The sequence below is a fragment of the Pithys albifrons genome, chromosome 29 (assembly GCF_047495875.1).
Source record: "Pithys albifrons albifrons isolate INPA30051 chromosome 29, PitAlb_v1, whole genome shotgun sequence".
Taxonomy (NCBI): domain Eukaryota; kingdom Metazoa; phylum Chordata; class Aves; order Passeriformes; family Thamnophilidae; genus Pithys; species Pithys albifrons.
The window spans coordinates 4,707,329-4,728,436 of NC_092486.1; the positions used below are offsets into that span (position 1 = coordinate 4,707,329).

A 21,108-nucleotide genomic window follows, 5' to 3' on the forward strand; every position below is an offset into this window, starting at 1 on the left:
CCTCGGCCCCCACAGCCCCGGCTTTATTTACAGCCATCAAAGCCCCTGGCAGTGCTGGGGCGGCAGCAGCGCTCGGGCTCCCCGTGCTCAGCACTGTCACTGTCAATATTTGCCTTGGAGCAACACATCCAGCAGATGGAGGGGCTCCTCCTTCCTCGTGACTTCCAGCGGCCGGTGGCGCAGGCGCCGTCCCCTCTGGAGCAAAGGCACGGCCCCAGGATTCCCTCCCCTGAGGTGACCCTGGTTTCCAAGCTCTAAGAGGAATAAACCCATTGATAAGGCTGGGGCAGAGTGATTTGCTGCTGCCTCTCCTTCCCTGGCTCCTGGGAGTTGCATTGGCCACCCATGGCTGTCCTCATCCTCGGGAAAGTGCCAGTGCTGAAGCAGCAGAGCTGAAGAGCTGTGGGTCAGTTCCCTGCAGCACTGGGGGGCTGTGGGCAGGTGGGAGTCCAGGGTGGCCGGGAGCAGTTGGGATCTGGGCCCAGGCAGATCCCACCACAGCCCTTCAAAGTGGAAAGTGTGTTTATTTCTGGGATATCAGCTTTCCGGCAGGAAGGACGGCCACTGCCAAGGTTTTTATTGGATCCCAGTGAAAGGAATTAAAGAGAGTCTCGTGCTTGTTGTCTTTCCCTATGCCTGCAGTACTTAAGGAGGCTTTTTACCTTTGAGTGGGAGCGAGGGACGTGGGGATTTGGCATCTGGCACCAGCACGTCTGTGGTGATGGGGTTTCAAACAGGAGGCCTCGTCTCCTGGGCCGGAGGCATCAGGAGGGGTCGGGGCTGGAAAAGCTGAGAGAGGCTTGGAAGCAGTTGAAAGAACCTGAACTCCATTGGGCTCAAAGCATGTGGGAAGTGTTGCTTGAGCTCCTCTCCTCATGGCGAGGCTGGGGCCAGGTATTCCACACATCCTGGTTTGGACAAGGTTCTCACTGTTCTTGGAGGGAATTTTAAGGAGATTGACATTCTGAAGCCCAGGCAGTGGTTTGATTGCTTCAGCATGTCGTGGATGCAGCCCCAGTGCTGGCACTGGAGCTCTTGGAGATGAGGATTTCTTAATTTAGGGTTAATCCAGTGAAAGGAGGTGACTGAGCCCTGAGCACTGTGGCATTTTGGGGTGTCCTGTGTGATGCTGGGCTGGGTGTGCTGTGGGTGCCAGAGAAAAAGAGTCTCCTCTCTGTTGGTGGGAACACCTGGGGAGAGCAGCAGGCTCCAGCCTGGAGGCTCATCCCCTCCAGAAGAAGGAGGGAAGGCCACTCTTGCTCTCTGCAGTGCTGAAAGCAGGAGGCACCACTCGCCACTGGGGGGTTTGGGAGGGTTCCACACTGTGCTGGTGCTCGCAGGACCTCTGAGCGGATACTGCACACAAGTGGTTTCCTGTTGCTCTTCCAGCTTCAGCTGCAGGATCTGGGACCAGCATCCTGCTGTGCTGAGCACGGGAGGGGGATTACTGCAAGGAAAATTCTGCTCAGTGGAAAAAATGGAAAATAAAACCCAAAAAGATGGAAAGACATGACACATCTGATTGTCTTTCTAACAGGATGATGCCGATTTCCAGGGCTCTGAGGTCCTATGGCTGACCCCTTAGGGCAGGGAGGGGAGGTCTGGGGAGGGTCTGACCCACCACAGAAGAGCCCTTGGGATCACAGTTCTTATCCCTGCCTGGCTGGAGGCAGCGGGTGCCCAGGCTGGGGGCTCTGCAGGCACTGGGCTGCTTGTGGTGCCAACCAAGAGCACATGTGGGAACAGCCTGGAGCGTGTGCTGAGGAGAATCCCCACTTCCCAACTCCCACCACCATGGCGAGATCTATTTGTTTGGAGAGAGGAGCAAATTTCTTTTCCCCTCCAGGAACTGTTGGTCCTGGAGAGAAACCGCATTCCCAGCATCGTCTTGTCGTCCTTCCATGACCCTCTTCCTTTGCTCCCTGGCACGGGGTCCCGCGCACTTCATTGCCGGCTTTTGATCCCTTTTGATTTGGCGCTTCAGCGAGCAGTGGCCTCGGAGAAGCTGAGCCTCGGGGGGACCAGAGGGCTGGGGGCAGGCGAGAGGCGGCGGGAACGTGGGAGGAGGGGAGCGGGAAGAAAAATATTGAACTTAGTGCGAAAATCAGTGAAGCAAACAGGGAAGTTAAGGGGGAAGAGAGTTAAATGCGGCGCGGAGGCCAGGAGGGGATGGAGCAGTGTGACCACGGAGTGAACTGTGTGAGTTTGTGCAGGGGCTTCCTCTCGGTGTCCCGCAGGCAGTGGGAGGCCACAGAAACCCTCGTGTGCAGGAGGTTCGGTGGGGCCACGTGTGTGTCACCACCCTGGACGCGGCACCCTGTGCTTGTCACAGCTGGGACGTGGGCGCTGACCCACGCGGGGCTCCAGCTCGGGCCCGGAGTGGGGACACCCGGAGCCCTTCAGAGGGATGCAGAGATGGTGGGGACTGTCACTCCTGGTCCTGCGGGACCCCACGGCGTTCCAACCCACGGAGCTCCATCCCTTTCCCGCGGGGGTCCCGCTGTGCTCCGTGCGGGTCTTCCCCGCGCCGGTGCCGCCGGGAGGGCCGAGCCGCTGCCCTCGGCGGGGCCGGGGCGGGCCGGGGCGGGCCGGGGGAGGTGCCAGGGCCGGCGGTGGAGCGCGGCGAGCGGGGGAGGCGGCGCCGCCGGAGCCGCCCCGGGGAGCGGGGCGGCGGCGGGCGCGGAGCCGGAGCCCGTTCCCGCGGCCCGGGGCCGGGGCCATGCGGGCGGCGGCGCTGGTGCTGCTGGCGGCGGCTCTGAGCGGCCCCGGGGCCGGGGCGCGGAGCTGCCCCGCGCTCAGCCTGGGCTGCAAGTGCGCGGCCGAGCGGGCCAAGGCGAGCGGCGGCCCCGGCGCGCCCCGGCGGAGGGTGGTCTGCAGCGGCGGGGGGCTCCCCACGCCGCCCGAGCCGCGCCTGCTGCCCGACGGCACCGTCACGCTGTGAGTACCGCGAGCGGGACCCCCCGGCCGTGCCCCTCTGCCCCCGCCGCATCTTCCCCGAGCATCGCCCCGCATCCCGCCGGGCATCTCCCTCTGGCCCCGCATTGCCCCGCAATGCCCCGCATTCCCCGCGCCGCTCCCGCCGGGCGCTGCTGCCCTGGGACGCCCCCGGAGGGACAGGAACCCACGCGTGGGTCGCGCTGATCTGTGTGCTCCGCTCCGTGCGGGGGAACCCCCGCACCTCCCGGGGTCGGGCAGGTGCTGGCGGGGCGCGGGAGGGACCCGGGGGTGAAGCCCCGCGGCGTCGGGGAGCGCAACGAGGTTGCTTTTTCCCCTCAATAAGCGGGTGTGCAGCAGCTAAAGCGTCGCTCGGTGCTGAGTAACGTGGTTTAAAATCGCGATAAAGGGGTGTCGCGGCTCTCGCTGCCGCGGGGGGACCCCGCTGTCCCCACGGCGCGGCCACAGCGCGGGGCTGCTGTGGACGTGAGCTGGAAATCCAGGAAACGGGCTCCTTCTCCCGCTTCCCTCCGCAGCTTTTCTGAGTGCTGGGGAGGATGTTTTTGTTTGAAAGAGACTGTTCTCTCTGGAAATATTTACCGAGAAGCGCTCAGGAGCGGTTAATGGGTTTGGGGTTTGCGCAAAGGGTCTGAAGCTGCTGCTTTATCCCTAAAGGCTCCTCTTCCTCTCGCCCCCCGTGCCGGGGGTTGGGGCTCGGCCGGCGATGGCGCTGCTCGCTGCAGGGTTTATTTATAACTCCGGAGATGTTTGAATTAAAATCTGGATTGGAGGCTGTGCTGGCAGCGCCGCAGTTTGAGGGGAGCGCCGCTTTCCCGCGGAGTGTCATCCCCTCAGGGTGGCCGTGCCGCTCGCCTGCCCACGCCAGTGGGTCATGGCTCCCACCTTCCACTCCTCGAGTGGGTTTGGTCGGACGCTGCAGGGGTTTGGAGTTGGGGTCTGCTCCCTGTGCCGCCCATTCCCGCTGGGTCGCACTGCCGTGGCTCTGGTTCCCTGGGTGCTGCTCACTCCACGGGATCCTGCTTTGGAGTGATGGTGGCAGCAGAGGGGACCCTGCTGACCCCACTGTCCCACATGGAGTGTGGCTGTGGGACACACCGGTTCTGCAAAGTGGTGCCATCAGCAGGGGCTGAGTGATGGTCCCATTAAAAGCATAAATCGTACTGGAGTGACAGCACCGATGAGTGTCCTGGGCATCCCTTGGTGAGACACACTGGGGACAGGTGACAACTGGGCTCTCCATCACACTCTTGAGCTTTGCTCTTCGTGTCTTTCCTCCTACGGCCCTTCCTTGTTCACCAGCCCCTTGCGAACACCCGTGGGGATGTTTAGTCTTTTGTCAGTTTGTATTTGGGAAAAGCATCCCATGCCATGCCTGCTCCGGTGCCCTCTCCAGCTGTTGGCAGTGGGACAGGGGGTTTGTGCCGCCTGTGCTGGGCTGGCTCCCTCGGAGGGGTCGGCATGACCGTGCAGAGGCATTAGGGCATTACATGATCCCACTAAAACGTGACATGAAACCTACAGGCGTAGGCAGAAACCTACAAATATGCGGTGACCCTGGCTCTGCTCTCGCGCAGTAAACATGATTTATTCCAAACCCTTTCCAGATGGAACAATCAAAACCAGAGGCTCCGACATTGGGAGCGTCTCCTGGAGCCACTGAGGTGCGGGCTGGGAGTGGAGGGGTCCGGGCACGTGGCGAGGGCTGCACGTGCCTTGGGGGACACCCTGCTGGGGACAGCCCAATCTTGAATCCTGCAGACGAGCCGGGTCTGAGCAGAGCTCCTACGCTTGCCCAAGGGTGCCAGGTCCCATCTGTGCCAGGTGGTGCCAGGTCCTCTCTGTCCCCCGGGGTGCTCAGCATCGCTGTTGCCCCAGCTGCAGGGTGTGTCTGAGGCAGTAATGCTTCAAAGCAGAGCCGTGTTCCAGCCCTCGTCTGGCCCAGCCTGGAGGCAGGAGGGTGTGAGTGCTGTGCACGGGGGAGGCTCTTCCCGGCAGCCGCCGACGCGGGAGGGACTGGCCCGGCCATGGCTCCGTCTGTCTGGGCAGTGGCTGGGGACAGGCGGGTGGCCAGAGGGGGCCGGCTGGCTGGAGGAGTTCTGTCGCCCTGTGGGTCCCTCAGTTGGGTTTTTCCCACACTCTCACTTTACTTCTTTATTTATCTTTAATTATTAGGCCTGTGCTAAGGAATCCCGTTCTGCCTCCCCGGCAGCTGCTGCGCATTAACCCCCCGCGCCTGAGAAACGCTCATGGCACTGCAGCAGGGACGGGGACGAGGGATGAGGGACACCCTGGGGACCTGCAGCCACCACTGGGCTCGGCCTCAGTCCCGGTGACCCAGACACATGTTGTTTGATGGTGAACGTCTGCCGATCAGAGTCGTGTGTCCTTCCCCTTCCTTTGGCCCTCCCAGGGATCGCCAGGAGCCGGTGTGGGGACACGTGTGGGGTCTGGGAGTGGGGTGGTGCTCACACACCCCCCCGTGCAGCCCCAGCAGACGTTACACAGCACGTGCTCTCCAGCACCCGCCCCGCTTCATACCCAGAGGTTAATTCCTGCCCCCAGCTCCTGCAGGGTGGAAGGGAGGGTCCCACCCGGGAGGGTCCCACCCTCGGCACACTGGGCTGTCACCCCATTCTGACTTGTGGTCCTGCTGTTTTGGCAGGGCTGGCACCGGTGCAACCTGAGGCATGGTGTGTCCCCCGGCCCCACATCCTGCTCCAGTTGGGGCTCAGGGATTTGGGACCTCTCAGGAACACCCCTCTGGCATGGCTGCGAGGTGCTGGGGCACTGCAGACATGGATTAACAAGGCTTTAATCCCCCCAGGCTGACCCCTGTGCTAATCACCCGCTGGAAAAAGCGCCATATCCAGCGCCATCCCCCTAACGAGAGCCGCGGCCAGCCCCGCTGTCACACGGGCGGGAGCCCAAACCTCTTCCAGATGTGGAATTCCAGCACAGGCCTCATTTATGTGCACAGCTTGATTGCACTGAAATTACAGATTGTCTGCAGGGAATAGAGGGCTTTGACTTATGACCAATTTCCAGTTCTACTTGAACTCCCCACTCCGAGGCCACTCTGTCCTGGGCCCTGCAGATGGTTCCTTTATCAAATCTTCTTCAGCTTTTTATTTGTTGTTTATTGGGCTGCAGCTCCATCAGGTTTGGGTTTCCAGGGGAATGAGGGTCGTGGTGCTTCCCTGTGCGCCGGAGCATCCCAGCCCACGCCGGCTCTGGAGGTGTCACCCTCTCTCTCTGGGGCTTGTTTTTCCTGTGCTAACAAAAGCCGAGGGTTGGAACAATCATTTTCACCATCCAAAATAGCCCGGTGTGACGTGAGGCTGGAGGCGACGCCCAGGCATGGGCAGGGAGGGGAACAGCCCCGAGCACCCAAACAAAGTGGGGGCTCTGCCAGGTCTGAGGGGTCTTCAGTCCCACTGTGTCCCCTCTGGGATCCTGCAGGGTTCTCCCTGGGATGCAAGCTCAGTTCTGGCAGCTGTGGATGAAGTCCCTCCTGGGATGTTGTGGGGTCCCCACCAGGAGCTTTGGAGTCCCTCTGGGTTGCTGCCTCTCCCCCTTGGGATGCTGCCGCCCCCAGAGCCCTCCCCGCCGCCAGAGTCTTCAGCACCTCTCACCAGCCCCGGGGCCCCTCTTTTCTCTTCCCGAAATCCCTCTGCAGAGCAGCGAGCCGTGCTCGGGGCGCAGCCTGCGCCGTATCTGCTCCCGGCATATGCTTTGAATTAATGCACTTGGAGAGCAGAGCCGGGCCGGGTCCCCACCCCCAGCGCGGCCCCCCCGGAACCTCCCGGGCTGGGGAGCCACCGTCTCCCCGCGTCCTTTTTTGGTTGGGTCCAGAGGAAGTTTATTGTTTCAGCAGCCCAGTTTCTGGAGCTGTTATTTATCCAAGTGGATTCCAGCACGCTTGAAAAAACAATCTTGTTTTTTTCCCTTTTGGTTCCTCTTTTTAAGATGAAAAAAGAGGAGAAGGAGAAGAAGAAGGGGTCTGTACCTCCTTGCCGGCAGCCTCGTGGGCTCCAAGCCCCCACAGCCCCGGAGCGGGGGGGTTGGAGCGCGGATGCTGCGCCCCTTCCAGGGCTGGATCCCCCGGGATGGGAGGATGCTCCCCTCGGGGTTCCCCCCGCCATCCCACCACGCATCCCCCATCGTTTCCGTTTGACTCCACGCCCTGGTCCTTAATCCCCGCATTGTCCGGAGGGACTTTTCCAGCCACCGCTCAATTAGCCGATTATTGTCCCCGTGGCGGGTCTGTCCCTGACGGAACCCCCCGCCCGCCCACGCTCCGCGGTGCCGGAGGGGCTCGGGGTACTGGGCAGGATGAAGGCGCCGTTTGGGGTGGGAGGATGCGGGAAAGGGGAGTCTGGTTCCGTCCCTGCGTGCCATGGGCTGGGTCCCAGTGTGGGGTCCCTGGTGCAGCTCAAAGGCTGCTCGCCTGTGACCCCTGCGTGTTGGGGCAGGGTGGCCTTGCAGACACACTGATCCCGTGGTATTTTGGGGGTTCTCAATTGCTCTTCTGTAAGGGGATGGTGGTGAGGGCCCTCACACAGCTCTGCCACCCGCAGACACGCGGGGACGGAAAGTCCCGTGGAGACTGATGAGAACTTCCTGGGAAAAAAAAACACAGGCAAACAGAAAACAATTTGGAACATAATATCCATGAAACTAGAGAAAACAAAACAAACCCGTGTTAGAGGATGTGGGTTGTAACGGGGGAGCGTGAACCAGCTGGCTTCTGTGGGATGGGGGAAGAGAAGAGCCAGGATCACTACCCAGGAAAAGTTTTACCTGGAAAGAAAAGTTTTGGGCAAACTGTTGCTGTCAGTGCAGCTTTTTGTGTCAACCCCCTGTTTTGGTCAAGGATCTCTTTTCTTTGAGGTAGTGCAGGCATGGGCAGTGCCTGCGGCTCAGGGTGTCCCACCCCGTGCTGGGTTCTGGAGGTTCTGGAGGGGCTCCAGGGGTGTCTTTGCGCTCGGCCGAGGTGCCCCTCGGTGAGAGCATCCCTGGCTGTGGATCACAGGGGCGGCTGATCCTGTCGGATCGTGGGAGCGTTGCCTTTTAAGGCGGGAGTTGTGGTGTCATGGCAGAGGCACAGAGGGTGCCGGGGGTCTGAGAACAGACTGAGCGCCCCCGGGGCTCGGCCAGGGACGGCCTGGAGCTGCATTCCCCATGGGGTGCAGCCGTCCCGGCTCTGCCCACCACACTGTGCCATGGCCATGGCTGCATCCCCCTGCACAGCCCGTGCTTTGGGTTGTGAAATCTCCTGCCTCTGGAATGGAAACCTGGAGCCGCTGGGGCCAGCAGAGCCTTGAGCAACAGACCCCACCGGCACCGTGATAGGGAATTGGGGTACACCGGGGGGCTGCTGTGGCCCGGAGCTGGGGCTTTGCTGGGAGCGGTGGTGCTCTGGAAACATCTCGGGCTGAGCCGGCGCCGTGCTCGGTGCTGGGGCGAGCCGAGCCCCGGCAAAGCGGGGTCCCGGCAGGGAGGAGAGGGTCAGACGTGGCCGCGGCCCCGACAGCTCCGGCCGCCGGAATGGAAGCAATTTGCGGCCGTCGGGGCTCTCGGGCGCTTCCGCTCCCCGCCGGCCGGGTCGGGGGTCCGGCGGACGCGCCGGTGCCCGGTGGCGGCTCCTCATTAGCACAGGATGCGGGGGCTGCGCTGCCGGACCGCGGCCTTTCCCTCCCAGCCAGCCTGGGGGGGTTTGGCAGCCGCGCCCCGAGCTGGGTCTGGTCGTGCCCGTGAGCCGAGCGTGGCGGCGGCTGCCGCGGCCGGAGGGGACGGGCTCCCAGCACACACACAGCCCCCATTCAGCCCGGCCGCCGGGCCTGCCGTGTGTAAACAGCCCCGGCCCGGCCCTCAATGAGCCCTTTTTTCCCCGCGCCTCCCCCCGGCCGAGGCTCCCGGGTGCCCTCCCGGCCCCGGCCCCCGCTCTGCCGCCGGGGCACATTTGCCGGCACTGGCGTCGCCGGTGCCCACGCGGCCGCCCGGGAGCGCCGAGGAGGCACCGCTGGTCCCTGAGTGCCGTGTCTGGCTCTGCTAATTGCACTGACGAGCTTTAATGAGCTTCTGACTTAACCGTCGGGTGCTGGTGCCCGCCGTCCGCTGCCGTCTCCCCACAAGGGCCCCTTTGGCCAGTAAAGCTGTTTGTTTTGGAGAAAAATCTCAGTGCTGGGAGGCTCCTGGGATGACCACAATGCTACGACCAGCTGGTGTTGCCCTCCTGGCTGCGGGTCCTCGGGGTGCCCTCAGTGTTGGCGTGGGGGTTATCGCCCATCCATGCAGCTCCTTGCACCCAGGTCCACCCCAAGAGCTGGCACAGGGACCACATGGTATTCCATGGCACATGGACCATGCAGAGCATCCCATGGTCCCACCTGGCCATGCAAGCCTGTCCCTGAGGGCTCACCTTGGCCACCACTGCGGTGGTACAGCCGGGGCTGTGGCCTCTCACAGCGGGGTCTGGCTGTTCCCACTCCCCTCCAGCCTGCAGGTCACTGGGGCATGGTCAGGGCTCCATGGCAGGTCGGGTAACAGGTCTGCTCTCTCTCTCTGCTCTTCTCACAGGCTGCTGAGCAACAACAAGATCACAGTGCTGGAGAACGGCTCTTTCATTGGGCTGCGGGCTCTGGAGAAGCTGTGAGTGCCCAGTGGGCAGCAGGGGGGTCGGGCAGAAGGGTGAGGGGCAGCAGGGGGGGCGGGCAGAGGGGTGGAGGGCAGAAGGGAGGTCGGGCAGAAGGGTGGGGGACAGCAGGGTGCAGGCAGGGCTTCCATGGGGTGTGAATGGAGTGGGTGCTGGCATCCCCACCCACATCTCCTGCTCCTGGTGTCACTCCCAAGTGCTGCAGCGGGACCAGCATTAGGGCACAGAATTTGCCACTGGCACCCACGGGCATCTCGGGGACCCCGGGAGCTGTGGGGGGCAGGAGGGACCCGGGGGGGCCACACTCCATGAGGGCCGGTATGAAAAGCGACATTGTCCCCCTGAACAAAGTCAACTTTCTTATCTCTCCATGAAAGGCATCTCTTATGGAGGGAGCTGCGAGAAGGGGAGATTTATGGCCCCCAGATGGGTTTGATCTGTAGGTATGCAGGCGCAGGGACCGGCACTGAGGGCGTTTTGTTCCCTGCCGTGGCCCCACGGAGGTCTCTGCGCATTCCTGCACCACCGAGGCTTCCGTGGAAATCCCCTGGGACTGCTTTGGGGCTGAGCGGGAAACAGTCACCTTGGGGACACCAACCCACATGGCCAAGCCCTCCCCAGTGTGGGTCCTGGTCGGGGGTCACCTCCTACTCCTGGCACCGAGCTCTCATTAGCGGGAGGGATTAACGTAGATACGGACACGGAGCTGCAGTGGAGCCACAGCTGGGGAGGACCATGACTCTGCAGCCCCCAGGGTGTCCAGGATCCACATGAAGATCTCTGTGCCCTGGGACATAGAGCAGCCACCCCATGTCACCCCCTGGTCACCACGGGGTTGGAGGGGTCTGGGGTGGTGGGCAGCGCTCCCTGACCCCAGGCTGGCTGCATTGCACTGTGCAGTGCCTGGTTGCCCTTGACTGGAGCCATAATTATTTTCATCAGGTTGGTTTGGGGTCACAGCATGGACGTGCCCTGTGGAGAGCCCATGTTGGTGTGGTGGGGACATGGTGGAAGCTCCAGAGCCCCTCACTTCTCATCTTGGGGATTGCAGGGTCCCCACCCACCCCAGCTACCCACCATGGGCGCTTCAGTGTCCCAGCATGATGGGGAGAACCAGTTCCTGGGCTCTCAGTGGTGCCCCCACGGACCGCTGCCTCTCTGGGCTTGGCATCTCCGCTGATTTGTAGCAGTGTAATGAGATTAATGAGTCTGAGCAGGGCTGGTATGTGGCGGGCGGCCGTGCACCCTCATTAGCACAACTCTGCTTGGGAATGGCCCTGGGGGGCTGTGAAGGGGCTCAGAGGGTGACAGAAGGGACAGGGATAGGCTCTGTCCATTCATCTGTCCTTGTCTGTGGTGGGTGCACAGCATGGCTGCAGGCTCACCCCGCAGTACTGGGCTCTGAGCAGTGCACCAGGATGGATCAGGCCTTTGGAGCCAGTGTTTGCAATGGGGGTCCCTGTGCACATGTGGTGATGGGGGTCCTCATGCACACACAGTGATGGGAGATCCCCGAGCACACACACAAAGGGACTAGTGGAAATGTGAAGGCAAACAAGCAGAGCAGAGAGAGGAGCCTTATCAGAAATCAGCAGCAACAGCCCTGGCCCCAGCCTGCAGGAGGAGGTGCCTGAGTGAGGAAAGCTCCCAGCAGCTGAGTGCTGGTCTGGCTTTGAGCCTCTGGGGCCCAGCATGGTCCCCAGTCTGTCCCATCCCCAGCTGGTGGTCCCTGCAGCACCCAGACCCCACAGAACTGAGCCGGGGGCTCAAGTGTTGTCAGTGGATGTGTTTTGGCTAGCAGGGTGTCCTGGAGTGTGGTCTGAGGGTTGGGAGTCCATGGAAAACTCCACTGGGCAGCAGGTCTGGCACTGTTGGTCTCCCTTGGCATGTCCAGGTGGGTGTTTGCAGGACAGGACAGGTTTGCAGGACAGGTGTTTGCAGGACAGGTGTTGGCAGTGTGGCTGTTATTGGTGCGGCACGTGGTGGCGGTACAGGTGAATGGAGCTGTTCCTTCAGCACCAGCACTCACCTGTGCTCACCTGCCTGCACTGCTGGCTGTGGGAGCCGCCAGGACGCGCATTTGCTCCTCAGGAATGCCGGGGAAGGCAGGCGCGTGCAGAGCCGTTGCATCAGCCGAGTGGGGCTGGGCTGACGCCGGCCACGTTTCCTCTCCCTGCAGGGCCCCTCATGTCTCTCTGGCTGGACTCCCACCCCCCTGCACTCTGGGTCTGCTGGAAGGGGTTGTGCCTCTCCTTATCCCAGGCACTGGCTCATGGCCCTCCAATGGGGCTGTGGTTCATGGGGTGTCCCCAGGGCCGCAGGCGGAGCAGCTGAAGATCCAGCGTCGAGCTCCGTGGAGACTGCTATAAATAAACACAGATCCATATGGATCCCATTTCCTCTCCCGGACAGCGCCGGTGCTCGGCAGGAGCTGCCTCGGGTCCCAGGGGCTGGATGGAGCAGCTGATGCCACCAGTGCTCCCAGCATTGCCGGCAGCCTGACCAGCCCCTGATTAGATACATGCCTGCAATCAGGCTAATCACCCAAATGAGCTTCCTGAGGACTGCAGAGCCCATCCAGGGCCATGTTCTTATCCCACACACAGCAGATAACCCACCAGGATACCGCTGTTACGGAAGCAATGCAGGGCCAATGCTGGCAGTCAGTGCCAATGTGCACGGGCACGTGATGCTCCTTGGTGCACTCAGAGTGTGCCAAGGGGTTGGCATCCCCCTAAGAGCAACAAGGAGCCTCGTGTCTCCCCTGTGCCCTTCAGAGAGATAACGAGGGAGAAATGGGATGGAAAACTGCTAATGAGACCCTTGTAGGGTGTTTCCAGTGCCTGTGGGGTTGAGGAAGAAGATGGAGGCTGGGGGTGGATGGGGTACACTTGTGCCCTTGGCCCCCCTGCATTGTGTCTCCTGGGGATGGGGGTCCCCATGTCACACCCCAGGGTCTGTGTCTTTCTCCCCACAGAGACCTGAAGAACAACCTGATCAGCACAGTCCAGCCAGGTGCCTTCCTCGGCCTCCCCGAGCTGAAGCGGCTGTAAGTGCCAGCACAGCCCCCCAAGAGCACCCAGGGCTGGCCCTGGGGACAGCGGGGACAGCAGGCTGTCCCCAGCCCTGACAGTCCCTCATCTCACCTTACAGAGACCTCTCCAACAACCGCATCGGCTGCTTGAGCGCCAGCGTCTTCCAGGGGCTCCCCAACCTCCTCCGGCTGTAAGCAGCTCCCTGGGGACATCCTGGCCAGCCCTCTCCCCTGGCTCCTGAGCGAGGGACAGTCTGTGGGCACAGCGAGGCGGGCAAGAAGGTGTCCCCTCTCCTAGCAGGTCCCCAGTCTACTCCATGCCACCTTTCTCTCCTGTCCCTCAGGAACATGTCTGGGAACATCTTCTCCAGCCTCCCGCCCAGTGTCTTCGATGAGCTCCCCTCCCTGAAAGTCGTGTGAGTTTGTGTCCCAGGATTTTGGCACTCAGGGAGGGGAGTGTCCCTGCAGAGGCTCTCAGAGCTGGTGGGTGACTCCATGACGCTGTCCCTTGCAGGGACTTTGCCACCGAGTACCTGACGTGTGACTGCAACCTGCGCTGGGTGCTGCGCTGGGCCCGCGAGCGCTCGGCGCAGATCTCGGAGCGAACGGCGTGCGTGTTCCCGCGGGGGCTGCGCGGCGTGGCCCTGCGAGCGGCGCGGGACGGGCAGCTCCGCTGCGGTGAGCCGGGGCCGGGGGTGGGAGCGGCGGCGGCGGCGGCGGCGTGGGCTCACCTGTGTCCCCCGCAGCGGGCGCCCCGGAGCTGCACACCCACCACCTCATCCCGTCGCTGCGCCAGGTGGTTTTCCAGGGCGACCGGCTGCCCTTCCAGTGCACGGCCACGTACCTGGATAACAGCACCCAGATCCGGTGGTTCCACAACCACGAGCCCGTGGAGGAGGACGAGCGGACAGGCGTCATCGTGGAGGAGAGTCTCATCCATGACTGCACCTTCATCACCAGGTCAGGGGTGGGGACCAGGATGGGAATGGGAATGGGGATGGGGATGGGGATGGTAATAGAGACCAGATGGGGATGGACATGTGGATGAGGATAGAGATGGGATGGGGTTGGGGATGAGATGGTGGAGATGAGATGGGGTTGGCAATAGAGACCGGATGGGCATGGACTTATGAATGGGGATGGATACGTGAATGGGGATAGAGATGGGATGGGGACAGGAGTGGAGGTGAGATTTGGTTGGCAATACAAACCAGATGGGGATGGACATGTGAATGGGGATAGAGATGGGATGGGGATGGGGATGGGGGTGACATGGGGACAGGGGTGGAAATGAGATGGAGTTGGCAATAGAGATCACATGGAGAGGGCAATGGGGACAGACACTCGTGGCTGAAGGGCTCACAGGTTTTGGGTACCAAGTGCCATTGGTGGGCTGCCAAGTGTGGGCACCTCCTGTGCTTCATGACATGTGTGTCTGAGCACCCCAAGCTTGGGGGACCACACTGAGGGCTCGCTGTGGGACAGCCCCGCCGTGCCAGCCCATCCCCTCTGCCCTCAGCGAGCTCATCCTCTCCAACATCCACGTCTCTGCCAACGGCGAGTGGGAATGCGCTGTCTCCACCTCCCAGGGTAACGTCAGCAAGAAGGTGGAGATCGTGGTGCTGGAGACTTCGGCATCCTACTGCCCTGCCGAGCGGGTCACCAACAACCGCGGGGACTTCAGGTGGGGGTCGCAGTGCCGCAGCAGGCGGGGGGACACATGTGGTCAGTGCCACGCGGAGCGTGGGCAGGGGGCTTACCTCGCCTCGCCTCCCCTCATCCTGCCGCAGGTGACTGGGCGTCTGGTAGCGATTAGTGGCCACGGGGAGCTCGCACACGCTTTTGAAGGGCTTCCCGTGCCGGCAGCGCAGCCTGGCTCCAGCAGCAGAGGTGTTGGAATTTCTCTGGCACGAGACGAAAGGCTCCGGGCGCCCGCCGTAACCCCGTCGGGGCCCTGACGGAATATGAATTACTGGCACAGTCAATGTGTCTTAAATTAGCAGTGCCTACCCCCTCTGCACAGCCCACTGCTTCCCCCTGTGCTGCCAGAGCTGAGCAGGATATGGGATCGAAGGGAGTGGGTTTTTTTGGGGAACCATCACCCTCAGCCCCCTCAGAGCTGAGCAGGATACAGGATTGAAGGGGGTGGGTGTTTTTGTGGGAGCATCACCCTCAGCCCCCCCAGAGCCCAGGACAGGTGGGGGCTCGCTGGGAGGAGTCAGGGGCTGTGCTGCCTGTGGGTGGTGCTGGGCAGGGTCCACATGGGGGGAGCCACTCCTGGAAGGTTCCCCCAGGTCACTGTGTGTGGATGCCCACAGGTGGCCCCGCACCCTGGCAGGTATCACAGCCTACCAGCCCTGCCTGCAGCACCCGTTCGCCGCGGGGCCGGCGGGCACGGGCACGGCGGGTGAGAAGCAGGCGTGGCGTCGCTGCGACCGCGCCGGGCGCTGGGAGGACGGCGACTACTCCCACTGCCTCTACACCAACGACATCACCCGGGTGCTCTACACCTTCGTGCTGGTGAGCAGGGGGCCAGTGGGCTTGGCTGGGCCAGAGGGACACAGCTGGTGACCGTGGCCGTGCCACTCTGCAGATGCCCATCAACGCCTCCAACGCCCTGACCCTGGCACACCAGCTCCGAGTCTACACGGCCGAGGCAGCCAACTTCTCGGACATGGTGGATGTCCTCTATGTGGCCCAGATGATAGAGAAGTTTATTGGCTATGTGGACCAGATCAAGCAGGTAATGAGTCCTTCAGCTGCCCCCTGCTTGCCCTGGCACTGCCCAGTGGTTTTGGGGTGGAAAAGTGTGAATTGGGGTGTTTTCCTGGGAGACGGCGGTGGCTCTTTGTGGAGTCACTCACTGTGCCTGCAGCTGACAGATGTGATTGTGGAGATGGCCAGCAACATCATGCTGGTGGATGACCACATCCTGTGGATGTCACAGAAGGAGGAGAAGGCTTGTACCAGCATCGTCCGCTCCCTGGAGAGGATCGCAGCCCGCACACTGGGCAGCAACTCCCAGCACATGGCGGTGGTGAGGCAGGGCTGGAGAGGGAGGAAGAGTGGTTGGGTGGCTGGTGTCAGATTTCTGCCCATGCCAGGGGTCTCTTTGGCCCTGCCAACTGTCTCTCTGGCCATGCCAGAGAGTCTCTGGCCATGCCAGGGCCGATGCCCACCCCCTGGTGCTGTGCCTGGCAGAACTCTCGCAACATCGCCTTCGAGGCGTACGTGGTGAAGCCCGAGAGCTACGTGGGGCTGAGCTGTGTGGCATTCCAGCGGCGGGATGGGACCCCACCGGGACGTGCCCCTGTGGGCGAACAGGGAGCCGAGCCTGTGTCTGACCAGCAGCTCAGGTTGCGCTGCACCACAGGGCGCCCCAACGTCTCCCTGACCAGCTTCCACATCAAGGTACGGCTACACCGGGGCTCAGGGGGGCTGTGGGTCTGCCCCTGCTCACCGGTGACCCTGTGCCCGCAGAACAGCATCGCCCTGGCCTCTATCCAGCTGCCCCCCAGCCTGTTTGCCAGCCCGGTCCCGGCTGCACCGGGGACTGACTGCAAGCTCCAGCTGCTGGTCTTCCGCAACGGGAAACTCTTCTGCAGCACCGGGAACTCCTCCCGGCTGGCCGACGATGGCAAACGCCGCAGTGTGGCCACCCCGGTCATCTACGCAGGGACCTGTAAGGGCAGCCTGGTGGGGGGCTTGGGCTACCCCATGGGGTACTTTTCTTGGGGATGGGGCTCCTTGGGGTGTTGGCGGGGTGTTCCTGCAGTGCAGGAGCCATCCCTGGGGTTTTCCCTAGGGATGGCAACATGTTCTGTAGGATTTGGGGACCCTCCAAATCCTTTGGGGGTGCAGGTGGAGGGGTGTCCTGCTGACCGGGTTTCTCTGTCGCTGCAGACGGCTGTGGAGTGGGAAACCTGTCGGAGCCAGTGGCTGTGTCACTGCGGCACCCCGGGGAGGGTGTGGACCCCGTGGCTGCATACTGGAACTTCGAGGTGCTGGGGGGCATGGGTGGCTGGAGTGCCGAGGGGTGCCAGCTGGCTGCCCGTGAGCCCAACGTCACCTCCCTGCACTGCCGGCACCTCAGCAACGTGGCCGTGCTCATGGTGGGTGTGGGTGAGAGCTGGGATGGGAGCCTTACCTGGGGGCTGCAGGGGGGGCAGTGGGGTGGGGCAGGGGGCAGGGATGTGGGGTCTGACAGGCTGTGCTGTGCTGTGCAGGAGCTGAGTGGGTTCCCTAGCGAGGCACGAGGTGCTGTTGAGGTTCTGCACCCGGCCATGTACACCTGCACAGCTGTGCTGCTGCTCTGCCTCTTCACCACCATCATCACCTACATCGTCCACCATGGGTGAGGGAGCCTGTCTTGGTGCCTAAGGAGGTGCCTGGGGGGCTGTGCTGGAGTGGGTGTCTCTGTGGGAGCTGGAGGGGCTCCTTGGATGGCAATGGCCAGGAGGAAGGTGTGTGAGGATGGTCCTCTAGGGAATGGCCTCTAGGACATGGGCTCTCTGGAGATGACCCTCCAGGTGGCACTGCCCCAGGAGTGCTGGGTTCTGGTCCTTTGTCCATGTGCATGCATGTACCTCCAGGGCTTCTCCACCAGCCATGCTCCATAGCCAAGGGCAGGCTGTTGGCCTGGATGTGGGTGCAGGATTTGTGCATGCAGGATTTGTGCTGGTGGGAGCTGTGGCACTCTCAGGCCTGGGCAGGAGCTCACAGGTACCGGCTGTGCCTGTCTCTCTTCCAGCACCATCCTCATCCCACGGAAGGGCTGGCACATGCTGCTCAACCTCTGCTTCCACATCGCCATGACAGCCGCCGTCTTCGCAGGAGGCATCACCCTCACCGGGTACCGGATTGTGTGCCAGGCGGTGGGTACCGGGCAGAGGGGATGGGCAGAGCTCAGCACCATGGGGGGCTGCAGGATGGTGACCAGAGGGGGGCACAGCCATATCTACAGCACCCCCTTCCCCAACCGTTGCCTCCTCCTACAGGTCGGCATCATCTTGCACTATTCCTCCCTCTCCACCCTACTCTGGATGGCGGTGAAAGCCCGAGTGCTCTACAAGGAGGTGACCTGGAAGGCACCGCAGCAGCCGGATGGGGACACGTCCCAGCCAGCCCCCAGACCCATGCTGCGGTACTGACCCCTCTTCCCCTCGCCCCAGCCCAGGGGGAGTCACAGGAGCATCTCCTACCTCACATCCAGCTGCTGGGGCAGGGGTTGGTCTGCTGGATAAGCCCATCCTGTGCTCTCCTGAGGGCTCCAGGTGTGCAGTGACACTGTCCCTTCCTGTGCAGGTTCTACCTGATTGCCGGTGGGATCCCCCTCATCATCTGTGGGATCACAGCAGCTGTCAACATCCACAACTACCATGACAACAACCCCTAGTAAGTGCTCCTGCTCAACATTCCTTCTTCTCCATGCATGTGGCCTCCCTCTGCTGGGACAGGGAACTGGTGGTGCTGAGAATCCAGGCAAGGTGGGGAAAGGCCAGTGTGGTTTTTCCCAAGAGATATCCACGTATTGGGAAAAAATCAGCCAGGCAACCAGCATGGCTGCCCAGAGCCCATGCCATCAGGGCAGGGGTACTGAGCACCTCCACACCATGACCCCTCAGAGCCCCTCTCTTCCTGCACAGCTGCTGGCTGGTGTGGCGGCCCAGCCTGGGAGCTTTCTACGTCCCTGTGGCCTTCATCCTGCTCATCACCTGGATTTACTTCCTCTGCGCCGGGCTCAGCCTCCAGTGCCGACCCTTACACCAGAAAGACGTCCCTGAGCCGCTGGAGCCACCACCGCGGCTGGGGGGCACCGGTGACCTCCTGACAGACTCTGGGTCCATCTCAGTGACACTGAACTCGGGGCCACCCTGCCCTGAGGGGGACGGTGTCTACTCTCTGCGGGTGCAGTTCTGGGCTCTGGTGACCACCCACGCTCTGTATGTGGCGCTGTGGACGTTTGGTGCCATGGCCGTGTCCCAGCGCTGGTACCTGAACATTGTCTTCAGCTGCCTCTACGGCATCACCTCCGTGGCGCTGGGGCTCTTCATCTTCACCCATCACTGCCTGCGGCGCCGGGACGTCCTCAGCTCCTGGTTCTCCTGCTGCCCATCCTACCGGAATGCGCTGCCCATGCAGGCCTACGTGCACCCTGGGCTGGGGCCGGAGGATGGCTCGCAGGTCTTCATCGGCTGCGACCCGGAGGCGGCTCGTTCTGGTGCCTCCTCCTCCTCCTCACCCAGCAGCGCCAGCTCAGCCGGGGGTCGCTGCAAGCTCACCAACCTGCAGGTAGCCCAGAGCCAGGTGGATGCCCGCCCACCCACCTGCCCAGAGCCAGACCCCACCGATGGGAAGCCCCTCAGGCACACCAGCAACCTGCACGGCCGCAGGAGCCACCGGGGCAGAACTAAGCCGTGCCGGGATGGGAAGCACCACCGCTTGAAAATGCTGCGGGGCCCCTTGGAGCACCTGTCCAGCGAGAGCGGGAGCCTCCACAACAGCCACTCCGAGAGCTACCCCAGCGGCAGGACCAGCCCGGCCAGCGGTGGCCGCGTGGCACCGCGGGTGCCCCAGGATGGGGAGGCAGCCCCCAGCCCCTCGGAGGGCAGCGACGGTGGGCGTCGGGCACCCGACTTCGCCGAGGGCCGCCGGAGGAGCGCCAGCCGGGACAACCTGCGGCCGGGCGGTGCCGCCGAGAGGGAGGCGAAGCGCCGCTCATACCCCCTCAACGTGGGCAGCCACAACGGCGGCCTCAAGGGCAGCAAGTACGACATCAACCTGGCCGGTGCCGACAGCGTGGCCGGCATGAAGACCGGCCTCTGGAAGAGCGAAACCACCGTGTGAAGGCGGGGAAGGACCGACGGCCACGGCGTTGTCCTCCGGGAGCCGCGGCTGGAGCTGCTCTGCAGGAATGGCCACATGCACTAGCAGGGATGGGCAGCACAGCTGGGGGTGTTGGTGACCCCTCGGCCCACCTGCCCTCCCTGAGGAGGCTCTGAGCTTCCCGCCGTGGTGCCAGGAGAGCTCCAGGCAATCCTTGCAGGAATTTGCAACCGTGCTTTAATCACTCCTGCATGTCACTCGAGACTGATCCTAAATGCTATTTTATATTATACAGAGGAAATGTCTATTTTTCAAAGCTATATTATTGAATGTATATATATGTATAGACAGAGCCGTAAGTGATGCGAGGGCCTCGCTCCCCACCCGTGTTCCCTGGGAGGGGGTGGGCACTGGGACAGGGCCCGCTCGTGCCACGACTGCAATATTCCCGCTGAGGGACCACCCCAAGTGCCCTTTATGTCCAGGCATCACAGCCCCAGCCTGAGCAAGCGGCTTCTGGAGAGCAGCTGCTGCCTCTGGAGTGTTTCTGTCCGCGTGTCAGACACCGGCGCTCAGCCCTGGGGGTTGTGCGGTGCCAAAGCCATATTGCAAAGCCAAGCACAAGGTAAGAGGAGCCTCAGCTCCAAGGTGAGGCGATTGTCTGCACTGCTCCAATGCCAGACACTAAAGTCACTGCCAGGAAAGGCTCCCAGGCCCTCAGAGGCACAAGCCATGCAATGGGGTGGGGGCTGGTGGAGCTGTGCCAGGGCCAGAGCCAGGACTGTGCCAAAGCACCAAAGAACCAAGATGTGAGAGAGACCCAGAGCAGGTCCATGTCCTTAATCCACAAAATACTTGGGTTTGCTCTTAGGAAAGCAGAGAAACCTCCCTGGGAAGCAAGGACCAGTCCTGGGAAAGCAGGATAACGAGGCCAAGGAATTAGGGACCTTCCTCAGTTTCCCCGATGCAGTCAAAGGGCTGGAACCTGGATAAGCACTTATTGTTCCCACTGAAAAACAAGTTCCCCCCTTTCTTCCAGCAGGCAGGTAAAACAGCCAGGCTGTAGGGAGGGCTGCAGCAATGCAGGAGGGGAGTCTGGTGCCTCCTGTGCCCTCTCCAGCCTCCCCTGCCTCAGTTTCCCCAGTGTGCAAATGAGTTTAATTACACAGCTACCTCCAAGGGGTCGTGGGGCCAGCAGGGGCCACGAACCAGGGGAGGAAAAAGCACTTAGTGGTGCTTGGTCTCAGCTCAGAACCCCTCACCCTGCAGGGCTGGGGCACCCCTGGGCTTAACCTGCCGCTCCCCGTCTGCCTTGGCTTCTCTGCCCAGCTCAGATGCTTCAGCATTTCACTGTCCCTGGTATTTAACACAGTTTAAGCCCTTGCTGTGGCCCCTGCAGCTGATGCCCCCTGGTTCTATCGCTTGCTGCACTGTGACAGTATTAGAGAAAAAGCTTTGGATTCTTAATTACACTTTGTTTTGTCTGTTTACAAGCGAATGACATATCAACAGAGCTTCCTGCAATATCCAGGGTGGGAGGGAGGGGAAAATATGCCAAAGAAATGTCTTTAAAGGGGTCTTTTTGCATTTTTATATGAATAGAATGTTTCTAGCAGATATGTTTTGTTTAATATATTAA

General features: G+C 62.1%; 1 protein-coding gene across 2 annotated transcripts; it reads left to right on the forward strand.

Moving 5' to 3' along the window:
• The first annotated feature begins 2,640 nt into the window (after window positions 1–2,640).
• ADGRA2 (adhesion G protein-coupled receptor A2) lies at window positions 2,641–20,996 on the forward strand. Of its 2 annotated transcripts, none has more exons than XM_071579210.1 (19): window positions 2,641–2,937; window positions 9,535–9,606; window positions 12,588–12,659; window positions 12,764–12,835; window positions 12,989–13,060; window positions 13,159–13,322; window positions 13,391–13,604; window positions 14,164–14,328; window positions 14,963–15,164; window positions 15,238–15,387; window positions 15,520–15,681; window positions 15,846–16,055; window positions 16,125–16,326; window positions 16,548–16,756; window positions 16,871–16,998; window positions 17,395–17,518; window positions 17,642–17,787; window positions 17,949–18,038; window positions 18,290–20,996. In XM_071579210.1, the coding sequence occupies exons 1-19, from the start codon at window positions 2,720–2,722 to the stop codon at window positions 19,488–19,490; spliced, it is 3,873 nt and encodes a 1,290-aa protein (XP_071435311.1). In that variant the 5' UTR covers window positions 2,641–2,719; the 3' UTR covers window positions 19,491–20,996. The 2 variants fall into 2 exon arrangements, with proteins under 2 accessions (XP_071435311.1, XP_071435313.1); XM_071579212.1 differs by lacking the exon at window positions 2,641–2,937 and adding an exon at window positions 9,235–9,266.
• The last annotated feature ends 112 nt before the right edge of the window (window positions 20,997–21,108 follow it).

Excerpts from the sequence above, each read along its gene's own strand:
- ADGRA2 (XM_071579210.1), top strand. The coding sequence starts at position 2,720 with ATGCGGGCGGCGGCGCTGGTGCTGCTGGCGGCGGCTCTGAGCGGCCCC. Across the intron at positions 12,836-12,988 it reads CTCCCCAACCTCCTCCGGCT|GAACATGTCTGGGAACATCT; the intron begins GTAAGCAGCTCC and ends CCTGTCCCTCAG. Across the intron at positions 16,327-16,547 it reads GGTCATCTACGCAGGGACCT|ACGGCTGTGGAGTGGGAAAC; the intron begins GTAAGGGCAGCC and ends CTGTCGCTGCAG.